The 20,323-nt window shown below is 39.6% G+C and overlaps 5 protein-coding genes and 1 non-coding gene across 6 annotated transcripts; 3 read left to right on the top strand and 3 right to left on the bottom strand.

The window, feature by feature from the left end:
* Positions 1–300: 300 nt before the first annotated feature.
* On the bottom strand, positions 301–372 carry GGS25DRAFT_t106. Its single transcript has one exon. It is a non-coding gene; the product is annotated as a tRNA-Cys (tRNA).
* A 632-nt stretch (positions 373–1,004) lies between these two features.
* On the top strand, positions 1,005–3,614 carry GGS25DRAFT_506496 (glycoside hydrolase family 47 protein). Its single transcript, XM_049262314.1, has 2 exons — positions 1,005–3,025; positions 3,079–3,614. The coding sequence occupies exons 1-2, from the start codon at positions 1,385–1,387 to the stop codon at positions 3,196–3,198; spliced, it is 1,761 nt and encodes a 586-aa protein (XP_049112901.1). The 5' UTR covers positions 1,005–1,384; the 3' UTR covers positions 3,199–3,614.
* A 2,616-nt stretch (positions 3,615–6,230) lies between these two features.
* GGS25DRAFT_525277 (uncharacterized protein) lies at positions 6,231–8,460 on the top strand (the record flags this gene model as incomplete). The annotated part of the gene is made up of 4 exons (XM_049264751.1): positions 6,231–6,408; positions 6,479–7,441; positions 7,492–7,766; positions 7,819–8,460. The coding sequence occupies 4 exons, from the start codon at positions 6,231–6,233 to the stop codon at positions 8,458–8,460; spliced, it is 2,058 nt and encodes a 685-aa protein (XP_049112900.1).
* A 2,170-nt stretch (positions 8,461–10,630) lies between these two features.
* GGS25DRAFT_506487 (Maf/Ham1) lies at positions 10,631–12,397 on the bottom strand. The gene has a single exon (XM_049262313.1). The coding sequence runs from the start codon at positions 11,947–11,949 to the stop codon at positions 10,975–10,977; it is 975 nt and encodes a 324-aa protein (XP_049112899.1). The 5' UTR covers positions 11,950–12,397; the 3' UTR covers positions 10,631–10,974.
* Positions 12,398–13,035: 638 nt separating this feature from the next.
* Positions 13,036–13,413, top strand: GGS25DRAFT_525275 (helix-loop-helix DNA-binding domain-containing protein; the record flags this gene model as incomplete). The annotated part of the gene is made up of 2 exons (XM_049264750.1): positions 13,036–13,153; positions 13,211–13,413. The coding sequence occupies 2 exons, from the start codon at positions 13,036–13,038 to the stop codon at positions 13,411–13,413; spliced, it is 321 nt and encodes a 106-aa protein (XP_049112898.1).
* GGS25DRAFT_506484 (class II aaRS and biotin synthetase) lies at positions 13,388–15,341 on the bottom strand. Its single transcript, XM_049262312.1, has one exon. It carries the CDS (start codon positions 15,181–15,183, stop codon positions 13,684–13,686), a length of 1,500 nt encoding a protein of 499 aa, XP_049112897.1. The 5' UTR covers positions 15,184–15,341; the 3' UTR covers positions 13,388–13,683.
* Positions 15,342–20,323: the final 4,982 nt, after the last annotated feature.

Genomic DNA, 20,323 nt, shown 5'->3' with positions numbered 1-20,323 from the left:
TCTCGTGCGACGTGGACACAATGTGCCCTTGGCCGACTTTGAGACGGCGAAGGCTATCCGGTAGGTAAACGGCTGACGATACCGCCCCGATCAGAGCTTACATTTGGAGCTATCGTTGGCGACTCACTACTTACATAGTAGCATCCCTATACTCGAGTTTGAGGGGGGTTATTGTATAGGGCTTAAATTGGTGATTAACTTGCAGAAAGGAGAAATGAGAAAGAAAGCAATAGTTAGTTATAAGTGATGCACAAAGAAGATATACTGGTATCCGATGGTGACAAAATTAGGTAGCCAAAAAGGAACCGACCGGAATTGAACCAGTGACCTTCGGAACTGCAGTCCGCTGCTCTACCACTGAGCTACGGTTCCGACGTAAAATGGGCGAGAAAAAAGTGAAAAATTGCAACATATAAAGTCTCAATCACGCGATAAGGGCGGCTATTATGGATAATTTTATGTAAAGCTTTGCTGTTACTAACTACAGCCTGTTAGCTACTAGTTATTAGTTATATGTATCTTAGTCATCTGAATGAAGATATCAATTGATATCGCGAATATACGAAATTCGGTACATGGTACTTAACTATTAGAGTTGTAGGATACCTAGGGTATGTACGAAATACGGAGACTTTGTTAACAACAATATGCTACATGTACATATGTATATGTAAGTTTACTTGAAGGGCTCGTGATACTGTTCCTGTAAGAGATGATAGAAAGTTAAACATTGAATGACAAGCACGCATATGCCTGGTAACCTTAAACAACATTAGATAAAGCACGTAAAGACGGGATCTATCATCTATCATTGATCTAAGCACGTACGTACCATACTACTAGTACCTACATATGTAGTATAGTGGAGCATCTTAGTGCTGTGTACTACCTATAATAGAGTAAGCAGCTGTAAGCTTCAGAGCTACAGCGGATAATGTATCATGTATATAATAGAGCTTGTAGGTACCTACCCGCCAGCCCGTAACTAACATGGCAGGTGGCATGCCGCATGGATGCATCAAGATAAAATACAAATTTAGTGCCGAGTTGCCGGGGTTTGATTTAAATAAGGTCGACGTCGATCCCCAGTCAACTTGAAATGACCAAGAATGAGGAACAACCTAAGAACCACCTTTCCAATTCCTGACACATATATATTTCCTTACTATACTACCTACGGTAATTCTGTTATTTATCTGTTTCACTAATGCAAATCTTACTGCATATCCTCAGATCCAGCCAACGATTATCTGCCACTACGTAGGTCACTGGTATTAGTTATCGTCTTGTTTGCTATTTTATAATAACTAGGTAGTTGGTTGGTAATGTATCCTTCTCGTTATTTTTACCGGTCGACGACACGAGAGACAGCCATCATCTCTCCATGTTCATCGAAAATGTAGAATGGCAGGTTCGTCAACAACCTCACCACGCCATGCTTGCTATATTTCGAAGAAAGACACGCGTCGCCATCGCCCTATTTCTGGTTCTTCTTTTATATCTCTTAGTCGGGCTCATCCCAGAACACAACGATACCCTCTTCGGCTTCACCTATGTTAGATCCAGCTACGACTGGTCTAAGCAGCCATTCCACTATCCCATAACTGATTACACACCCTTACCAACCGGTAGGCCTCTCACCTTGCCCAAGGTTCAATATGCATTCACTACCGATACGAGTCCCGACGGCATCGCACGAGAGGAAGTCTTGGCCAGTCGCCGCGCTGAGGTGAAGAATGCGTTTGTCAAGAGTTGGACTAGCTATAGAAATATCGGATTTGGTTATGACGAACTGATGCCCGTATCCGGGAAGGGGAGGGATGCGCCTGGCTTCGGGGGATGGGGAGCCACCCTAGTCGATTCTCTTTCCACTCTTTGGATTATGGGCCTCAAGGACGAATTCTACGAAGCAGCCGCTGCAGCCGTAACCATTGACTGGGCCCGTACGAGAGACACGTCATGCAACTTCTTCGAAACTACCATCCGACACTTAGGTGGGCTCTTGGGCGCATACGATTTAAGCTTAGAAACTGCATTGCTGGAAAAAGCCATTGAGCTTGGGGATATGCTGTATATGGCCTATGACACACCGAACCATATGCCCCCGTTCTGGCTCGACTTCTCCGACGCGAAAAGGGGCTCTCAAGTAGCCGGGTACCATGACCCATCAGCCTCCGTCACATCGTCATCTCTCGAGTTTACAAGACTAGCGCAGCTTACCGGAGACAATAAATATTACGATGCGATTAATAGAGTGACGTTGGTCCTGGATGACTGGCAGAACAGGACGACATTACCCGGCATGTGGCCGACATCCTTTGACTTCGCGCAATTACAACTAGATAGCGACAGCAGCTTTACGCTTGGTGCTCTGGCAGATAGTCTTTATGAATATTTACCAAAGACGTATGCCATCCTCGGTGGACTAGAGCCCGTATATGAAAAGCTGTATCGGGGGGCGATGGACACTGTCATCAAGAATTTATTGTTTCGGCCCAATACACCCGACCAAGATGACATATTGTTCTCCGGAAACGTTTACGTTTCGGATACCGGACCCCACCTAACCGCCGAAGCGCAACATCTCGGGTGTTTCGTGGGTGGAATGTTTGGGCTCGGAGGCAAACTTTTCCATATCCCCGAACACCTCGAGATCGGTGAGAAGATCACTAGAGGTTGCGTGTGGGCTTACGACGCCATGCCCACTGGCATCATGCCTGAGATATTTGATCTCCTTAAATGTGAGACGCTAGATCCGTGCGAATGGGACGAGTCGGGCTGGCAAGACACAGCTGATACGCAGCTGAAAAGAGGATTTCAAAATGCGCGTGACCCGCGTTATCTTCTAAGACCAGAGGCTATCGAGAGTGTCTTCTTGATGTATCGGATGACGGGAAATCCGGAGTATCAAGAAATGGCGTGGAGGATGTTTCAAGCAATTCGAAAAGCAACCGAGACAGACTTGGCATTTTCTTCCATTGAATCCGTTAGGGATGTCGTTACTGTTAAGTCTGATTCTATGGAGGTAAGTTTATGCTATTGCACCGGTCTTTATGCTTTCGACTAACATGATGATAGAGTTTCTGGTTGGCCGAGACCCTCAGATATTTTTACTTAATCTTTTCTTCGCCTGATCTCATCAATTTAGACGAATACGTTCTCAACACGGAAGCGCATCCTTTGAAGCGCCCTCGATGAAGGATTGAAGGCATCGTGCCTAGACAGATTAGCGATGAAGCGCTTGGTTCATGTCATGGGGCATATCTACAAATAGAGCTTGTGGGATGCTCTTAAGACGCGCTGGTAGGCGCATATAATATCGAAGTCTAATCTTGTACATATATCTCGGAGTGATAGTGGCATATGACTTATGATCAGGACCATATAGGGGATGGAGTGCAGCTGAAGATAGACAACACTGCCACGATAGATTTAATGATAATAATGCCCCGCGAGTCACTCCAGTCAGCTCATTGAGAACCAAGCATCTATCTAGTAGGCATTACGTAGTAGGAGAAATGGGAGGGAAAAGTAAAATAAGTAGTGAACGTGTTACCCCTCCTGTTCGCCTCTTCCCCCCATATTCTCCCCTCCCCTCTCCCCTCCCCTCTCCCTTCCCCTCTTCCTTCCCCTCTCCCTTCCCCTCTCCCCTCCTGTGTTGGCAGGAAGCACAACTACCTACCTACATTGCCTACATCTAATTTCCACAAGGACATGAAAGCCAGCAGAGCTACTTGACATGGTTGGTGACTCACCTAGCCTAACGCGAGTATTAGTATTACACGTATGGGGAGGAGGTGATGAAAATATACATACCTGTCTTGTCTTGCATATTGACTAGATGAAGCATACTTACATACATTGCGATGTGGGCCATCGAAGGCCAATGGGAATATGCGGAAAAGAAAAGAAAAAAGTTGCTGGCCCTGGTCAATTATTGCCTGACTGATATATCAAATTCGATGTTTTACTTCTAGATCTTCCCGTAAAACATCCGGTTTGGCCGGGCGGGGAGCACCCGTTTGGAGGCCTTGCATGATCTACCCTACATGTAGGTACTAGGTAATAGGTATGTAGTACTTGCCTAGTACCTAGCAAGTCAAACATTGAAGGCTTCGGTACCGAGGATTCATTAAAGTTAGTTGGTTTACATCCATACATAATAGTTACCTCAAGCTAATAAATACCACATAACTATGTACAATACATGACATAGTATGATAGTACTACTAACTAGTACTAAGATATCCATTTGTAGCCCTGCTACCCCTACCCTATAGTTACTGCGCAATGCGCATAGTACTCCATTACCGTACTCTAGGTTAGGCTAGTACTAAGGAGATATGGTAGCACCTGGCACCTGCCCTCTGTAATAGTTAGTGCCCAGTGCCTGACTTAGTGGATATCATACGGGCTACTACGCTAGCAGTCTTTGTCTTTAAACTCACATCCAGTGTCATCCACATGATAACTACAAGTCTGTAATTCTAATTCAACCACAACCTCAACGCATCCCATGCCATCTCCGTTCTTTTTATAGCCTTCGAGTCTTCATGCCGTATACTCTTATGTGTTGTCAAGTATAATACTACATGGATAATCACGTCAACGGTGCTGCAGCAAAGCATAGCCACCAAAGCTAAGCTGTCTCCCGGGTAGGTGGTAATTATCTGAACGAAACTCAAGCAAAGTCTAAGCAAAGTCTGCCTCTCATCAGCCTCTGCATATTTTGTCGTGCTTTACCTACATATGTACAGGGTGGCAAATGCTCTCATATTTTCCTCCCTATTACACCGCTTTGGACCGTGAATCTATTGTCCTTATATACTATTTTCATGGCTTGGGAAAGACCAGGGTCGTTTTCTTGTTATCCTATGAGACCAGTTGTCACAGTTACACGTCGTCGAGCGCCGGCCGACATAGGACACCCATTGCGCCGCAAAACCATGCAGACTGTGGCTACGACCTCAAGAAGCTCCTAGTGCTGCCTTCGATACCCAAACACATTCAACCAGGTATCGAATCTACAACTCCATCTTCAATTGCTGGTCAATGATCCTACAAGCTGACCGCCTCTGACAGTGAGTGGGTAAGGATATACTCTTACCTACTCACCTTGACGATCTCAGCACAAGAGACGGGCGTTGGCTCTTCGTTCAATACACGATTTGCACCTACATTGACTGCTGGTCGGCCCAATCATGACTTTTCCGCATTCCTACCTAAAAGCATCCCCCGCCCCTGCTCTACGGCCTGATTGGCACCACCTTCTTTGGGTACTTATGTACCTAGGGTACCCTGCGGCTCTTTACGGAACCCGAGGTGTGTTCTCTGGGCTTTTGTGGTACTTCCAAGTATCCGGATGAACTGGTTGCTGGAGATTCATCTTGATTTGACTCGGACCCGAGCTTTTATGGTTGACGATGTGACGCATGACATTTCAATCATGAGAGGCTGTGGGTGAAATATACCTACCTTCCATATATAGGTAAAGTACACATGTTCGCACATGCATCTTTTTACTAGCCATACATTATGTACGTCCATGATGTATGTAGGAGCGAGTAGGTATCAACTAGAACTTGTACTTCTAGGTAAGCTCGAGTACATTTCTATGCATACACCTCGTCCACGGTACGGTACAGGCAAAATGATAAGCCACTCAGCACACACAACTTAAGCAACCTGCCTACCTACCTACCCCGCTTCTCGTTAAACAGAGTCGAGTATATCTATACAATTCCTATTACATGTATTCCCTTAATCCTTATTCTGCATTCTGGTAACTGGAAGAATTGACGCCATAACGAGGCTGCGGTTCTTAGCCTCTGACCGCTTACTCCCTGCCCAGGGCAATGGGGATCTCACTTCCCTTGTACATTTTGGGGTTCGGTCCATTGTGGCTAGGGTTCAGAGCTGGCAAGGACAAATGCAGGACAGCCTGATGCTATTACCAACTCATCTTCATATGTTGAGCATTAGGACAAATTATTTTCCCTCCATCTGAATTGGATACACAATACGTACTTTTCACTTTATCTTTTTTACAATGACATTCGCCCAACTGAGAATGATTGAGAGAGTGACCCTTTTTTGGATTCCCTAAATTATTTAAGAGTAGAAGGCAGTAGTACTCCTCTACGGCTTCCCTCTCACTCTTGTTTCTACCACTGTTAGTCACATTCGTCTAACATAGGCCTCTCGTCTTGTCACAACCACCTAGCTATTCAATGGCGTCACCGCAAAGTCCCTCGAAGAATCGCGCCATGGGAGCCTATCATGATTCCGTGTTGTCATACGGGCCTCACGACCGCGACCTCGGCGCTGTTGTTTTGGGCAATATCAACACAATCAATCTCACCTGCGATTTTCTAGACACCTTATCTGTCAAGGCTAACGTGTTAGAGGGTAAATACATATCTGATTGATGGGCTATTGGTAATCAGGGACGGTTGGCTAACGGGATGGTTCGCTATAGTTATCACAACGCCCGATTTATCCCCTTCTACTCTTTCAACACCGCACCATCAACTAGCAGGGGATCATCCGGGCCCTTGGAATCCCAACCGGGAGCCTTACCCTCGAGAAAAGGAGCGTCAATCGCAATGGCAGTCGCTCCAGTGGCTTATCCAGAAGATTGATGGCTATCACCAGGGGCTCCAAAAATGCCGTGGTCAGGATGTGCCAGCTGATTTGAAGAACTGGTTGGAGAAGTACCGCTCGTCAGGGAAGGTTAGAAAAGTCGGTCTTCGCACACTAGGGGATATCTTGCTCAAAAACTCTCCCATCGATTTTGATGCTGCTCTGTGCGCTGTAATCGTTCTACATGCCACCCTTAATTTCACCAAGGGAAATCAGTTCGATGGAGGTGTTAAGTCTGCATTCGCAAGGTGGAAAGACGTAAGATCACTAACCCAGGCTAACCGAGAAGCCCTCGACTATCTATTCGAGCAACTAAATAGATCATACGATCTGTTGCGGCCAGACGCTCAACCAGACTGGCCTCAAACCCTTTTGAACACACGCCTTGAAGGAACTGGAACTAAGTTCACACGTCCGCCGCCTTATTACCCGCCGGTCATGAATGAGACCTCTTTGTCTGACCCGCCTCCGTACGGCTCCCAGAACTACGATATAGACGTGAATGGGTGGTCCTCGCCCTTACTTAGTTTCATACCTGGTGCAGAATATCCGACTTCTAATCCTCCGAACAAACCTCAACCATCAAGTCCTTATATTCCAGGCGTATCTGAAAACTTTGTGTCCTCTTCGGGGATGGGTATGGAATATAATTTTCAGAGTTTCTCGACATACCCCCAACCACGTAGCCCGAACCTGCCGTACAATCCATCCCGATCCTATCATCAATTCGAGACACCAATAGATATGGCCGACTTAGGTCAATCGATGTCCTTCCTAAACTTTATCAACTTCCTAAATGGTAGGTCTGTCTTAAATCTCAGCCGAATCTCACCACTTACAAGCCAATAGACTTTGTCGAGCGCGGCGACCTACTTCATCTTTTCTCTCACGTAGACAAGGACCCGATCCGTTGGATTGGCCTGCCAACTACCTACAACGCCCTAGCTGTCGGAAGCGAGTTGCTACTAAAAGCCGAACGATCTCTCTTTAGCCCTTTAGAGAATTCGCCATCAATTCAGGACCCATTAATACAAGCGATGATTTCAACCACACGATCGTTGGCGTTGCTTGGTGGAGTGACATCCTTGGCAAGAATGGCAGACTATATGGTTCACTTGAGTATTGTATGTCAATAGTAATTTTTATTTTTAGCCAATACTGACTGGCCTGTACTAGAACCTACTACCAAACCCCCAATCCTATCGCAACTTCCTACGGATTGTGTTGTTGCAGGCTGTGCCTGGGTCTTCTATACAGAATAGATATAAACAATTCATAAGCATTCGAGGCCTGATCCAGGGGCAAAGCGCGTGTGTCGAACAGTACTTGGATGAGATAACAAGGGAATTCCGCGGGGTGTATTATCCTGTGCACCTCTTTCGATCACAAGGTCCTCGTCCAGGGGATTGTCGGATGCAACAAGCTAGACAGCCTACTCTCCCCTCTCAGACAAGCAGCAGTCATCTCACCTCATCCATCGTTGACTCGTCGGATGGGACAGCGGGGCGAAGTATTTTCGATCACAGCAATACCGTACCTGGCTCTTACGACACGGCACCTTCTATTACCAGCACGGTACAGTGCGAGTGTGGCAAGACGTACAAGGGCAAAAATGCTGGATCTCATCTATCGCGCCATAAGCGATCTCATCAAAATTCAAACACGTCATGTCCTATCTGTGGGAAGGTCTTCAACCACACACGTACTGACAATATCCGAACCCACTGTAAGAGTGTCCACGGCACAACCCTGCCTGGAAATGGCAGAGAATTCTGGGCCTCGCAGATTCCGCAGCAGCCCGGACCCTCGAGCAGCTAGTAGAGTAGCATATATCGTCCGTCACCCTGAGGTGCAAATTACACCTTATTGAAAATAACCAACTACATAACCATACATAGCATGTCTTACTCACACTCAACCTCATATATGCAATATCTCCTACAATTCCCACCTATCATCACAACATCAATAAGACATCATGTGCAACAACCTCTGATCAAAACATCTCAATTCTCTCGGCACACAATGGCCAAACCAAATATAGACTACATGATACCTACGTTTACGTGGAACTTTTGCCGACGGATACCCTAACTATCGCCAAGGCCATTTTTTCACTTATTTTCCCCTTGACCCCTTTTCCCTTCCGGGACTTCTTTCCTAGTTCCCTCTTTTTGACATATACCCCCTATTTATCGTTTCTACTACTTTTTACCATTAGGCGTTTGGGTTGTCAAAGCCGGTTTTGTTGGATTATAGATCGGAGATCAGAGCTGATGAACATGTGCGGTATACAACATACATGCGTTACATACATGTGCTGGCTAGGTAGGTAGCTAGGCACTTAGTAGAAGATGTACAGGAACAAGACAGGAATGGGACAGGAGACAACAGTACTGGTTATCGGAAACACGAATACCCAAGTACCTACTAGTATAAAACAAAAGGGGCTGTAGTTACTACTACCGATTAATAGTATAATAGAATAATTTTGCTTTTCTGGAGTTCTCTGATTGATTCTTTTTTTTTCTTTTTTTCTTTTTTTTTTTGCCCACATACCCACTCGCTTTTTCGTTTGGCGTAGTAGTGTATGGGAGGTGGGATTAGGCAAAGGTAGGTAGAAATTCACACAAAGTCAAGCACAGGCTTCTGCAAAGAGGTGGCGATGGATTGCCTACCTTACGTAGGTATGAGTAGCTCCCCCCCAAGACACACATTAGACTCTTTCGAATGGTAGGTACTAAGTGATTCCTCCCTGTTGTCTGTTTCCATATACCTAGTACTATCAATATCAGCATTGCATATATCGCCAATACCTCTGATGCCCAGTAGTTAAATGCTTTAGCTTTTAACCCTACTCAGGTACCCCTAGCTTCATCATTGCTGCTTTCGTGGTGGCCTGGCTTGTTGGGTGAATAGGGGGGAGGGGTAAAGGGGGGTTGATTGGTCGAAGCCGTGGCTGGCTAGGTATATGCCAGAACAAGAACAAGGTCATGTGATTTCAGGTTTGCTCCTTTGAGCATTGGGGTCGATTCTTCATGGTCCGGCATGTTTACCGGTAGGTAGTACCTGATCCCGTTTGAGTGTGCCTACTAGGTACTGACTTCTGAAGTTCCGAATACCATTCGCGCATTCCCCGTGTCTGGTCTGCATGTCGTCTTGAGATAGCTTGGGGCCACTGTTTTGTGTCATGAGTTTCTGAGTTCTACAACGCTCTTCTGTTCTTGGTTGTACTCTTTTTTTCTTCTTCTTCTTTGAACAAAGCTAGGTCGGTGTTGAACTGTTGCGTCTGTATTCCATTCAAGCTGGTAGAGTTGACAGATCTAAAAAAACGATCCCGTCCTCCGGTATAGTCCTAAACCCCAGGTACACATGGTTAATAAAACCAGTAAACCCTCCAATCTGGCACTATACCGGAAGACAGGATCGTTTTGGATCCGTCAACTCTACCAGCTTGAATGGAATATAAATGCAACAGTTCAACACCGACCTAGCTTTATTCAGAGAAGTAAAAAAAAAAGAAAAAAAAAAAAAGAGTACGACCAAGAACAGAAGAGCGTTGTAACCAGACCCCAATACAACAGAAGATGTGGAAATGGAAGCAGCTCGACAATTTGACAGATGCATGTACTGTAAATTAAATGCAAACGCACCACCCATTAGGGAGGGTATCAACGTGATCAACCGGAAATCACATGACCTTGTCCTGACAGTATGTATATACCTATCGCCAACGATGAGTTCAGCCTAGTCGTCGTCGACGGCGGCGGCAAGTCAGTCGATGATAGATAGATAGACAGATAGATAGATGTTCAAGTAGTTGGAGATACATATGATCGACATTGACCTAGCTATTTGGTTACGTTGAGTACATACATCTAATAGGGGGCCAAGCCACCACCTCCCAAGACTAGTAGTATTAGTAGGACTCATACTAGGACAAGACTACATCTAGGCTGACCAGCTACCTGGGTACCTACAAATAAATGTTACGAGCACTTTCCGTTCTCATTCAAGGGGTAATTCTTGTCCTTACTACCAATCTACCAATCTCGGTTCATGGTTTGGTCCCTAATGCATTAAAATCTATCAATTCATGCCATTTTCTTTTAGCTACCAGTTTAGATACCAATAAACCACATGTTAACAATAGGTACCACCCAGTTATGCTTGCTCGTTATGTTTCTTCCTCTCCTTTTTTTATTCCCAACCTAAAAGTCCAAGATCGGATTCTACCTCCGTGCCAAATTGATGGATTTTGTGTCTTATCGACCCCCCTATTTTGACTCGCTGGCCCGATTCTGGCCCGATTTCATTCGTTCATTCTTTCATTTATTCATCAACTTCATCCTCCTCCTCATCACTGACCTCATCCTGGCGAAACACTACCTTTTCACAGAGCTGTAGACACTTGCGCACGGGGAGCCCAATCACATTATCAACACTACCATCAACCTTCTCAACGAGCAGAATCCCGCCAAGCCCCTGGACAGCGTAGCCACCAGCCTTATCAGCACCTTCACGAGTGCGGACGTAGGAATCGATGACGTCGTCGGGAAGGCCGTCGCGCTCGCGGGCAAAGTGGACCTTGGTCTCCTCGACGTGCGCAGCGATGGCGTAGCCGGGGTGCTGGGCGTCGGGGCGCGGGGCAACGCAGCATACGGCAGTGAGCACGCGGTGGGCGCGCGTGTCGCGGAGCAGGCGCAGCATTCGCACGTGCGCGGCCTCGGACGCGGGCTTCTCCAGCACCGCGCCGTCGCGCGTCACCACCACCGTGTCCGCGGCGATCACCAGGTCCGGATCCTTTCGCCGCCGCGCCTCGTTCAGGTCCACGGCCGCCCGCAGCTCCGGCGCGGTATCATCGCTGTGGCTGGGGGGCGCCGGCGGTAAAGGCTCGGATTGCTTGGCGGCGGCCTCCTCGATGAGCGCCGCGTAGACGTCGAGGGCCTTTTGCTGCGCGGTCGCTGCGACGTACTCCCAGGGGCCGAGGTCCGCTTTGCTGAGGTCCTCGGGCTTGGTGCTGGGGCGCACCTCGATGTTGGGGAGGCCGAGCTGGGCGAGTAGGGCGCGCCGACGCGGGGAGGCGGAGGCGAGGATCACGCGGTTCGTGCGCATGTACTTGAGGATGGGGAGGTCGAGGAGGGCGCCGGGGGGTGGGGGCGGTCGGCCGCTGCGGGTTGGCTGGTGCGGTGGCTTTTCCCGGATGGGGAGGGTGGAGGTTTGCCCGTGCTCGAGGGCGGATGTGGTGTAGTCTGGTGGCGGGTCGGAAGGGGTGGGTTGTGTGAGGAGGGGTTTCTTTTCGTCCATTGTGTCGAGTATTGGCAGATGTAGGTGTTGGTCTTGAACGGTAAGGTGCCAAGTGTGTACTGGAGGAGAGCGTAGAGAGCTGAGAGATAGGAGAAGTGAAGCTAGCGTTGAGCTTTGTGAGAGCTACAAGAATCTTTGGAGCTTACGAGAAAGCTGCTCTTGGTATTATGTGTACCTAGGTAGTGTATGTATGTATCTAAGGTTAGGTAGATGTAAGAATGTAGTGCGGTGTGGTAAGTCAATGGGAAGTTTGAAATGGTTGGTGGGGTCCAGAATGCAGGTCCAGGGGAAGTTGCGTCACAAGCTTTATCGTGGGAGGGGTAAACGCAATGGACGGAGTACTTTTAGTCTATTGACTACCTAGGTACTTACTACATGGAGTACCTATGTAGCTGATCGTGGCTCAGCTGGGGCTGGAATTATAGTGCACACATGGCAGTCAGCACAGCAGCGCTGCCATCAATGAACTAACTTAACCTAGGCAAGTCTAATGTTGTAATGATAGACAGGGGTTTTTGTGCCGTCATTAAATAATGGGGCCGAGTGTCACATGCGCTTTCTCAAGTGCGATGCCATTTGTTGTACATGTATGTACGCCGTAAGTCCTAAAAACATTAAATTCTATTGGATTTAAACTTGCCTCTTTTTTCTCTTTTTCTAAATGACATGGCGAAACCCTGGACGAGTTAACAACCAGTGCTTCTAAAAGTTGAGCATCTACCTACCTAGGTACTTACCTATCCATTCGTTTCTCTCCTTCCTATAAGATGTGCGTATCACGCATCTTTACTCTTATCTGTAACCACACGCCAGCAGCAGCAGCATCTCGTCCTACTACTAGTAGTATTCACCAATACTTGTCTCATGTCTTCAGATATTGGGGGTAGAGAGTTTGTACGAGCAGAGTTTGTTGGGACCTCGAATTTGTAGCTAAAAGCCGAGGGGAACATTGAATTTAACACAAAAAACAACTGCGTATACATCATATTTTATATACACTATACACAATATACAGGCGTATATACGGGCATATATTCTATAGGGAGGACCCGTCCAATAATCAATCTTGTCTTTCGCGTTTTCATCATGTCCGAGTCAAGGTCGAAATCTCCCCAGGATGGAGAGAATGGTGGATCTTCGGGAGCACAGGACGACAAGCCCCGCCTGACCGAGGAGGAAAAGAAGCAGAATCATATCGCATCAGGTAAATTTTTATACCTGTTTTTCATCATTTGACATAAAACTGACGGTTATGGCATAGAACAAAAGCGTAGAGAAGCAATCAGAGCTGGGTTCGACCGTCTATGTGACCTCGTTCCTGGCTTGGAGGGACATGGCCGTTCCGAGGGCTTTGTTCTCAAGGAGACGGTCAAATATGTGAGAGAACAATTGGCCCGGCGTCGTGAACTGGTCGAAGCCGCTGAGGCGCGAGGAGTCACGGTACCAGAACATCTTAAAGAGTAAGCTGTCCTTTCTCTCTTGTGCCTTATTCCCTACTAGGTTAGGTTGTCTCGACCATTGTGCAATGCTTACCAATTCGATATTCTAGGCCAGTTAGGGTTTTAGAAAGAGAAGAAGTACGACAGAAGGAAATGCGCGGAAATGCAAGGAGTCATGATCTAGATGATGATAGTTAGGGAAGAGGGGAGATCTAGCGGAAGATTTACAAGATGGGTAGGCAATAATTCCGACTGGAAGTGAATTTGGTTATTGCTATAGAGATTATACCCTCCATCAGTGATACGAATCAGCCTTAGTTTTGAGGAGTTCGAGTAAAGCTTTAGGCGCCATCTGTTGCATATTGATCTTCGAACTTTCCTCGTCCTCGAATCGTGACATGTCGACCGTTATCAAACCCTGCGGTAACTGCTTCGGACCAACGGTCACAATGACGCTGTATCCCTTCAATTTAGCTTGGCGCACTTTGAGCGCAAGGCTTCTTGGGGCATCGTCAATGTCAACCAGGAGTTGGGAGGGCGTGGTGACCGGGTCGTCAGCTGACCCATCCCGGCCCATCAGGATATCTTGGGTTGATCTAGCAAATTCCACTACTGGCTCACTGTCGTTGACCGTTACTATCATTACCTGTCTTGGATTTAGCCAGAACGGCCACTTGCCGTCGTAGTGTTCAATGAGCAAGGCCATAAGCCTCTCTACTGAGCCTAACACGGCCCTGTGAATTAGAACAGGGGTTACCGACCCAACAACTCCTAGTTTGTCCGGGTCCGTTGTAGTTTCTCCACGTCGCTCGAATTCAGGCGCTGGCGCTACATATTCCAACTGGAATCGTTTTGGCAGCTGGAAGTCTAGCTGTATCGTGGCGGTTTGATGTTCCTTTCCGTTCGAGTCTCTCAAAATGATGTCGATCTTGGGTCCGTAGAAGGCGCCATCGCCTTCATTTATAACCCATTCTTGACCGGACGCATCCAATGCCCTCTTGAGTGCACCCTCGGCGCCCTCCCAATCCTCAATAGTTCCAATGTAGTGCTCCGCCGGGCGCGTCGATAAAGCCAAACGATAAGGGCCTAATTTGAAGGTGGAGTAGACTACACGCACAAAGTCCAGTGTCTTTCGGATTTCCTCTTCGATTTGTATGGGTCGACAGAAAATGTGACCGTCGTCTTGGTGAAACTGTCGTACTCTTGTCAATCCACTTAATGCTCCAGATACTTCGTTTCGATGCAATGGGGAGAAGTCGGCGTATCGAATAGGCAACTGTCGGTAGCTTCGTTTCTGGGATGCAAATATTAGGCAGTGACCTGGGCAATTCATGGGTTTAAGCCCATATTCGTCCTCCCCGTCATTTGGTTCGGTACTATCGCTTCGCGAATGTGACATGCTGGTCACCGTAAACATATCATCGGCGTAGTTTTCTAGGTGGCCCGACTTCTCCCACAAGGATTTCTTGTAGATGGTGGGGGTGATGACCTCGTCGAATCCATATCGTACATATTGCTTCCGCAAAAACTCGACAAGGCGATTGTAGATCCGCGCGCCGTGGGGTAGTAGAATAGGCGAACCGGGACTATAGATTGATGTTGTGAAAAGCTCCTGTTGGATGCCTAGTTGTCGATGGTCCGCGAGCGGTTTCGGTGGGGGTTCGGATGTGGCATGCGATGAACAGTTTCTGCGCCATAGATGCTTAGGAGGGAATGACTCGGTGGTTCGAGTTAGAGGCGCACATCTCGACAATAATACTTGAAGGCGTATCCTCGCAGCCCTTTGTGCGAACATGTCGCCAGTAAAAATGTCACTGTAAAATCATGACAAGCATTTTAAAAAGCATCAAAAGAAAACAGGCTTGAAAGAATTACCTATAGTATATCAATTGTACCTATTGCACCAGGGTATGTACATATAGACCAGAAAAGATCTACCAGTTTTAAACAAACTGTCTATTTAAAAAAGAGAAAAGATCTAAAACCAATCCCTGCAGGACAGGTTTTTTACTTATATCCTCTTATCTTATCTATAGTAGGTAACATCTGTCATAGTATTTATTAAAGGGGACATAAGTTAGGTAAGCAGCCCGCTTTTTAAGGTATAATGTTGTAATAGTATAATAAGAAAAGTCTTTAAACCATATAATAAAGCTTAATACCCTTAAAGAAAATCTCGCAATTTTTAATAAAAAGGAAAAAAATAAAAGAAAATAATAAAAGTCTTAAAAAAAAAAAAATAAAACGTTAATAAAGGAAACCTTAACAAATAAAATGGTAATAAAGGAGATTATAATAAAAGAAAAAAAAAGAGGTAAAAATATAAATAAATGAAATTATTAATAAAGGAAAAAATAAATAAGGGAAAATTATAAAGATGTAATTATAAAGGAAATATAAGGATATAAATATGTTTTTTTCCTTTTTTACACTTATTTATTTTTTTTTCTTTTTAACTTTTTCCTTTATAATTGTAATTATAAAAGTAAGGTTAACTTATTATTTATTTAAAGATAATTTATTTAAAAGAAAAAATGTTTAAGATAATTTTTATAATATGTTATTTTTTTAATAATAAATCCGTTTAAATTATAAAGTTAATATAAGAATCGTTTAATTTATATTTTTATAATAAAAGGTTTTATTTATTTTTTTTAAAGCTTTAAGGTTTTATTTTTTTAATAAATTATTATTAAATTATTCTTTTTCATTTAAAGTATATAAAAAATATATATATAATTACGTGTTAATCGTTTTTCTTTTCTTAATTAAAAAACTATTTTTTAATAATGTTAAAACTTTGTTAAATAATTTATTATTAAGTTATTAAATTAATCTTTAATTAAGAGGAATTCCACTTTATTGTTTTATAAATAATATATTAATAAGTTTAAGTTTTTTAAGGGGTATTTTTGCTTAAATATTTTAATTAGCAAGTTTTTATAAAGGATTTTATATGGTAAGAATTTAATATTTTTTATATGTTAATAATTTATATTTATCATTACTTTTGCTAATTAAAACACTTAATTTATAAACTTTATTAATATTTTTATTAATAATAAATTAATAATTTTTTTTAACATAATTTAAAAGATTTTATTAAACATTTTAACGAGGTTTATATTAATATATAAGCTTAAAAATTTATGGATTATTATAATTTTTATCGATTTTATTTTAACTATTATTTCCATTAATATAAACGTAAACTTAAAATTAAAATAAAAGGTTAAAAATCTTATCCTTATATTTACGACTTATAAATTAAATCCCTTTAACGTGTTTATTAATATAACTCTTTTAATTGAAATAATTTAACTATATTAATTAAAGTAATATATAATGATTAAAATATATCGTATTTTATATAATATTATTAAAAATAGCTTAATAAAATTAGCGGTTAAAATTTATAAAAATATATATATAATAATAAATTACAAGGATATTAAAGGTTAAAACGGCTTATAATACGTATAAGAAAAGTAACTTTTAATATAATTAATTATTTATTTAAAGGATATTTTTATGTTAAAACTTTTTTAGAAAATTATTATGGGAAATTACTATGGGAAATTATTATGGGAAATTATTATAGGAAATTATTAAATTAATTACGTCATCAAATACCCCTGTAATTCTTAAAAACCCGTGTAGGAAAATTAGGATTGGTTAGATTGTTTTTAGCGTTAACTGCTTAATAACCGTGCGTTTTTTTTAAAAGCTTTTCATTGGCTGTATTCCTTTAAAGCAAAGGTTTTTTATTAGCTGTATCCCTTTATGCTAGTTGTCTTAAACTTTGTCAACCATAGCCTTGCGTTTCTTTTAACGCTTTTAATTAAATATATCCTAGCAATCACTTTAGCCTAGCAATTATTATAAAGACCTCCAACCCTTATACTATCCTTATCCATTAACTATATCCTTATTTACTTATCCTTATTCATTAATTATATCCTTATTTGCCTATCCTTATTTATTAATTATATCCTTATTTATATCTTATTTTTATTCATTAATTATATCTTTATTTGTTAATTATATTTAATATTTATTATTATATTAATACCTTTTTTTTACCTTTTTTCAATCTAATTAACCCTTATAAATATATTAATTTATTTTAACATATCTAACGTTAATTTAACACTTATTAAATTATATTTTAACATTACCCCTTTTTTAATAGAAAAAATAACGTTTACATTATTTAAATTTAATATATATACATATATATATTAATCCTTAATATTAATTTTTAAACTAACTTATATTGCTTTAATTAAAACGATTTTAAATAATCCTTTTAACGGGATATATGTGGTTTTAATGGTTAAATTATTTAAGGCTTTATTAATGGCTTATATGTTAAGGTTTTTACGGCTTTATTAATATATAAGGATAAAAATATAAAGGGAATAATGTTTTTAGGATAATTATGTTAAATGGTTATAAAATAATTAAGAATTGAAGGATTTTATCGGTTAAAGAAATTAAAAATTAAATGTTTTAGTTATATGTTTTCTAGCTAAGATGTGGATAATTATTCCCGTAGTTATTTATAGTTATTATTATATGGGTATTTTTATGGTTATTATTGTTATGGTTATTTATAACTATTACCATGTGGGTATTTTTATAGTTACTATTATTATAACTTATTAAACTATATCTTTTAAATAATTACACCTTTTTTCCGTTATTTATTCTTAATTTTTAACCCTTTTTTAACTTTTTAAAATAGTTTTTTAATTAAACGAGTAAAATTTCTCTAATTAGTGTAACGGTTCCTAAAAAAAAAAATATCTAAAAATGATTTAAAGGTTTATTTTAAAGTTTGTAAAAGGCTATAAGCTAATAAATTATTTTTAGATATTTTTTTTTGAAAAAAGGTTAGAGAAATTTTATCTTAAGTTATATAAAATTAATATATAAATTAATTTAATTATTTTAATGTAATTATCTTAAAAAAATATCTACTTATATTATAAATTATTTAAAATATCTTAACTATTTTTTCTTAATAAAAATACTTTTATTAATAGCTTTTATATTTATGTTATAATTTATTATTTTAAAGTTTATAATATTTTATTTTATTTTATAAAAAATATAATTTTATATAATTTAATAAGTTGATAATCTTTTTTATAAATATTTAGTATATATTTATATATTAATTATTTTAAATATATTTAAAAAATGTTTTAAACTTTATTAATTATAAAGTTAATATTAAACCTTTTAATAACTTTAATAACGCTTTATACTTATTTTTATTATTATTTTATTTTTATTATTAACGAATAATAAACTTAGATTTATCACTTTTTACTAATTTAATAAATCGTAAAATAATATTCATTAAATCTTGTTTATATAAATTAAAAATATCGTTTATTATTTTTTTTTCTTTTTTTTTTTTATAAATTTAAAAAAGATTTAATACCCGCCGATATTATTTTTTTAAACTTAAAAGCTATTTAATTTTTTCTTATTAAACGACATTAAATATTTCATTTAGTTACATTTATCCCTTAGGAATATTATTTTTAATAATGTATTAGTTATTTAATTTTGCTTATTTTTAATGTATATAATTTTTACATTTAATATACGTAACTTTAACACTTATTTAATATATATTTTATTTATATTTATTAAGTTAAGGAATTACGTTAAAGGCTTATAATTAATATAAATAATTAACATTTTTTAAATTTAAAACATAAAACCGTATTGTCGTAAGAACTTTATAATAGCATATAATTCCCGCTTATATATATTATAATTTTATTAAGTTTTTGTAAATATAAAGTTATTATACACGATTAAAACGTAGGCTTTATTTTTTAATTATATTATAAAACACTTAACACCTTATTTAAAAACATTAAAATATATCTTCATTAAAAAGTTAAATATAAAACCATATATTTTAATAATCGTTAATATTAAGTTTTTTAATAATATAAATGTAAACGCCTTCGCCTCGCCTTATTTTTAGTTAATATTTTTTAAAAATTATATTAATAACTTAAAAATCTTCGTATAATTATTAATTTATTATTTACATAGTTTAATCACACCTATAAAAACCTTAATATAAAACTATTTCATAAAAACCAGCCACATTTAAAACCTTTTATAACGCTTTAATTTAATAAATAAGTAGCCGCTTATATAATATATTACCCCCATTATTAAAATCTCCTTAAAGCTTATATAGATTTTTTTATATATTAGCCGTAAATAAGCTTAAAATAATCGAAAAAAGAAATATTCCTTAATTTAATCTTATTATTTTTTCACATTTTAATACGTAAGAAATATATTATCGATATAAAAGCTTATATTTATAATTTATGTTAGCTTTATTAATTAGATTAAAAATAACTTCGATAAAAGTAATAGAATTTTTTCGAATGCGACATATATTATTTTTATAAATGTAAAACTTATCGTTTATAAACCTTAAAATATCCTTATCGGTTATAATTATAAAAACCCCGTTATTAAGAATGTAAATAAATATTAATTATTTAAATAAACTTTAATAGCTTAGTATTTATGTTTTAAATTAAATTTTAAATATAACTTAATATTAAGATTTAATAAATATATATGGAAATTTAATAAAAACGTAATATTTGTATTTAAAACGTTTTTATTAACATTTAAATAATTAAACGTTAATTATAGTTTAATTTAAAGGTTTAAATTTAAATTATCCTTATTTTTAAATATAAGAATAAACTTAATAAATTAATTTAAAAAAACTTTATTAATTATTTTCATGGATTTATATATTCCCATATTAAGCTTTAATTAAATTAAGTAATTTAACTAATATTTTTATAAGATAGTTTATCGCTACCGCTTTAACCGGTTTTACGGTTTTATTTTTTTTATTAATTTTATATGATATTAAT

This window comes from Hypoxylon fragiforme (assembly GCF_022984875.1).
Source record: "Hypoxylon fragiforme strain CBS 206.31 chromosome Unknown GGS25scaffold_9, whole genome shotgun sequence".
NCBI lineage: Eukaryota > Fungi > Ascomycota > Sordariomycetes > Xylariales > Hypoxylaceae > Hypoxylon > Hypoxylon fragiforme.
This window is presented reverse-complemented; position numbering and strand designations above follow the sequence as displayed.

Bases quoted from the DNA above. Each gene is read 5' to 3' on its own strand.
- GGS25DRAFT_506496 (XM_049262314.1), top strand. From the start codon at position 1,385: ATGTTCATCGAAAATGTAGAATGGCAGGTTCGTCAACAACCTCACCAC. The intron at 3,026-3,078 runs GTAAGTTTATGC...ACATGATGATAG, and splicing joins TTAAGTCTGATTCTATGGAG to AGTTTCTGGTTGGCCGAGAC.
- GGS25DRAFT_506487 (XM_049262313.1), bottom strand. From the start codon at position 11,949: ATGGACGAAAAGAAACCCCTCCTCACACAACCCACCCCTTCCGACCCG.
- GGS25DRAFT_506484 (XM_049262312.1), bottom strand. From the start codon at position 15,183: ATGTTCGCACAAAGGGCTGCGAGGATACGCCTTCAAGTATTATTGTCG.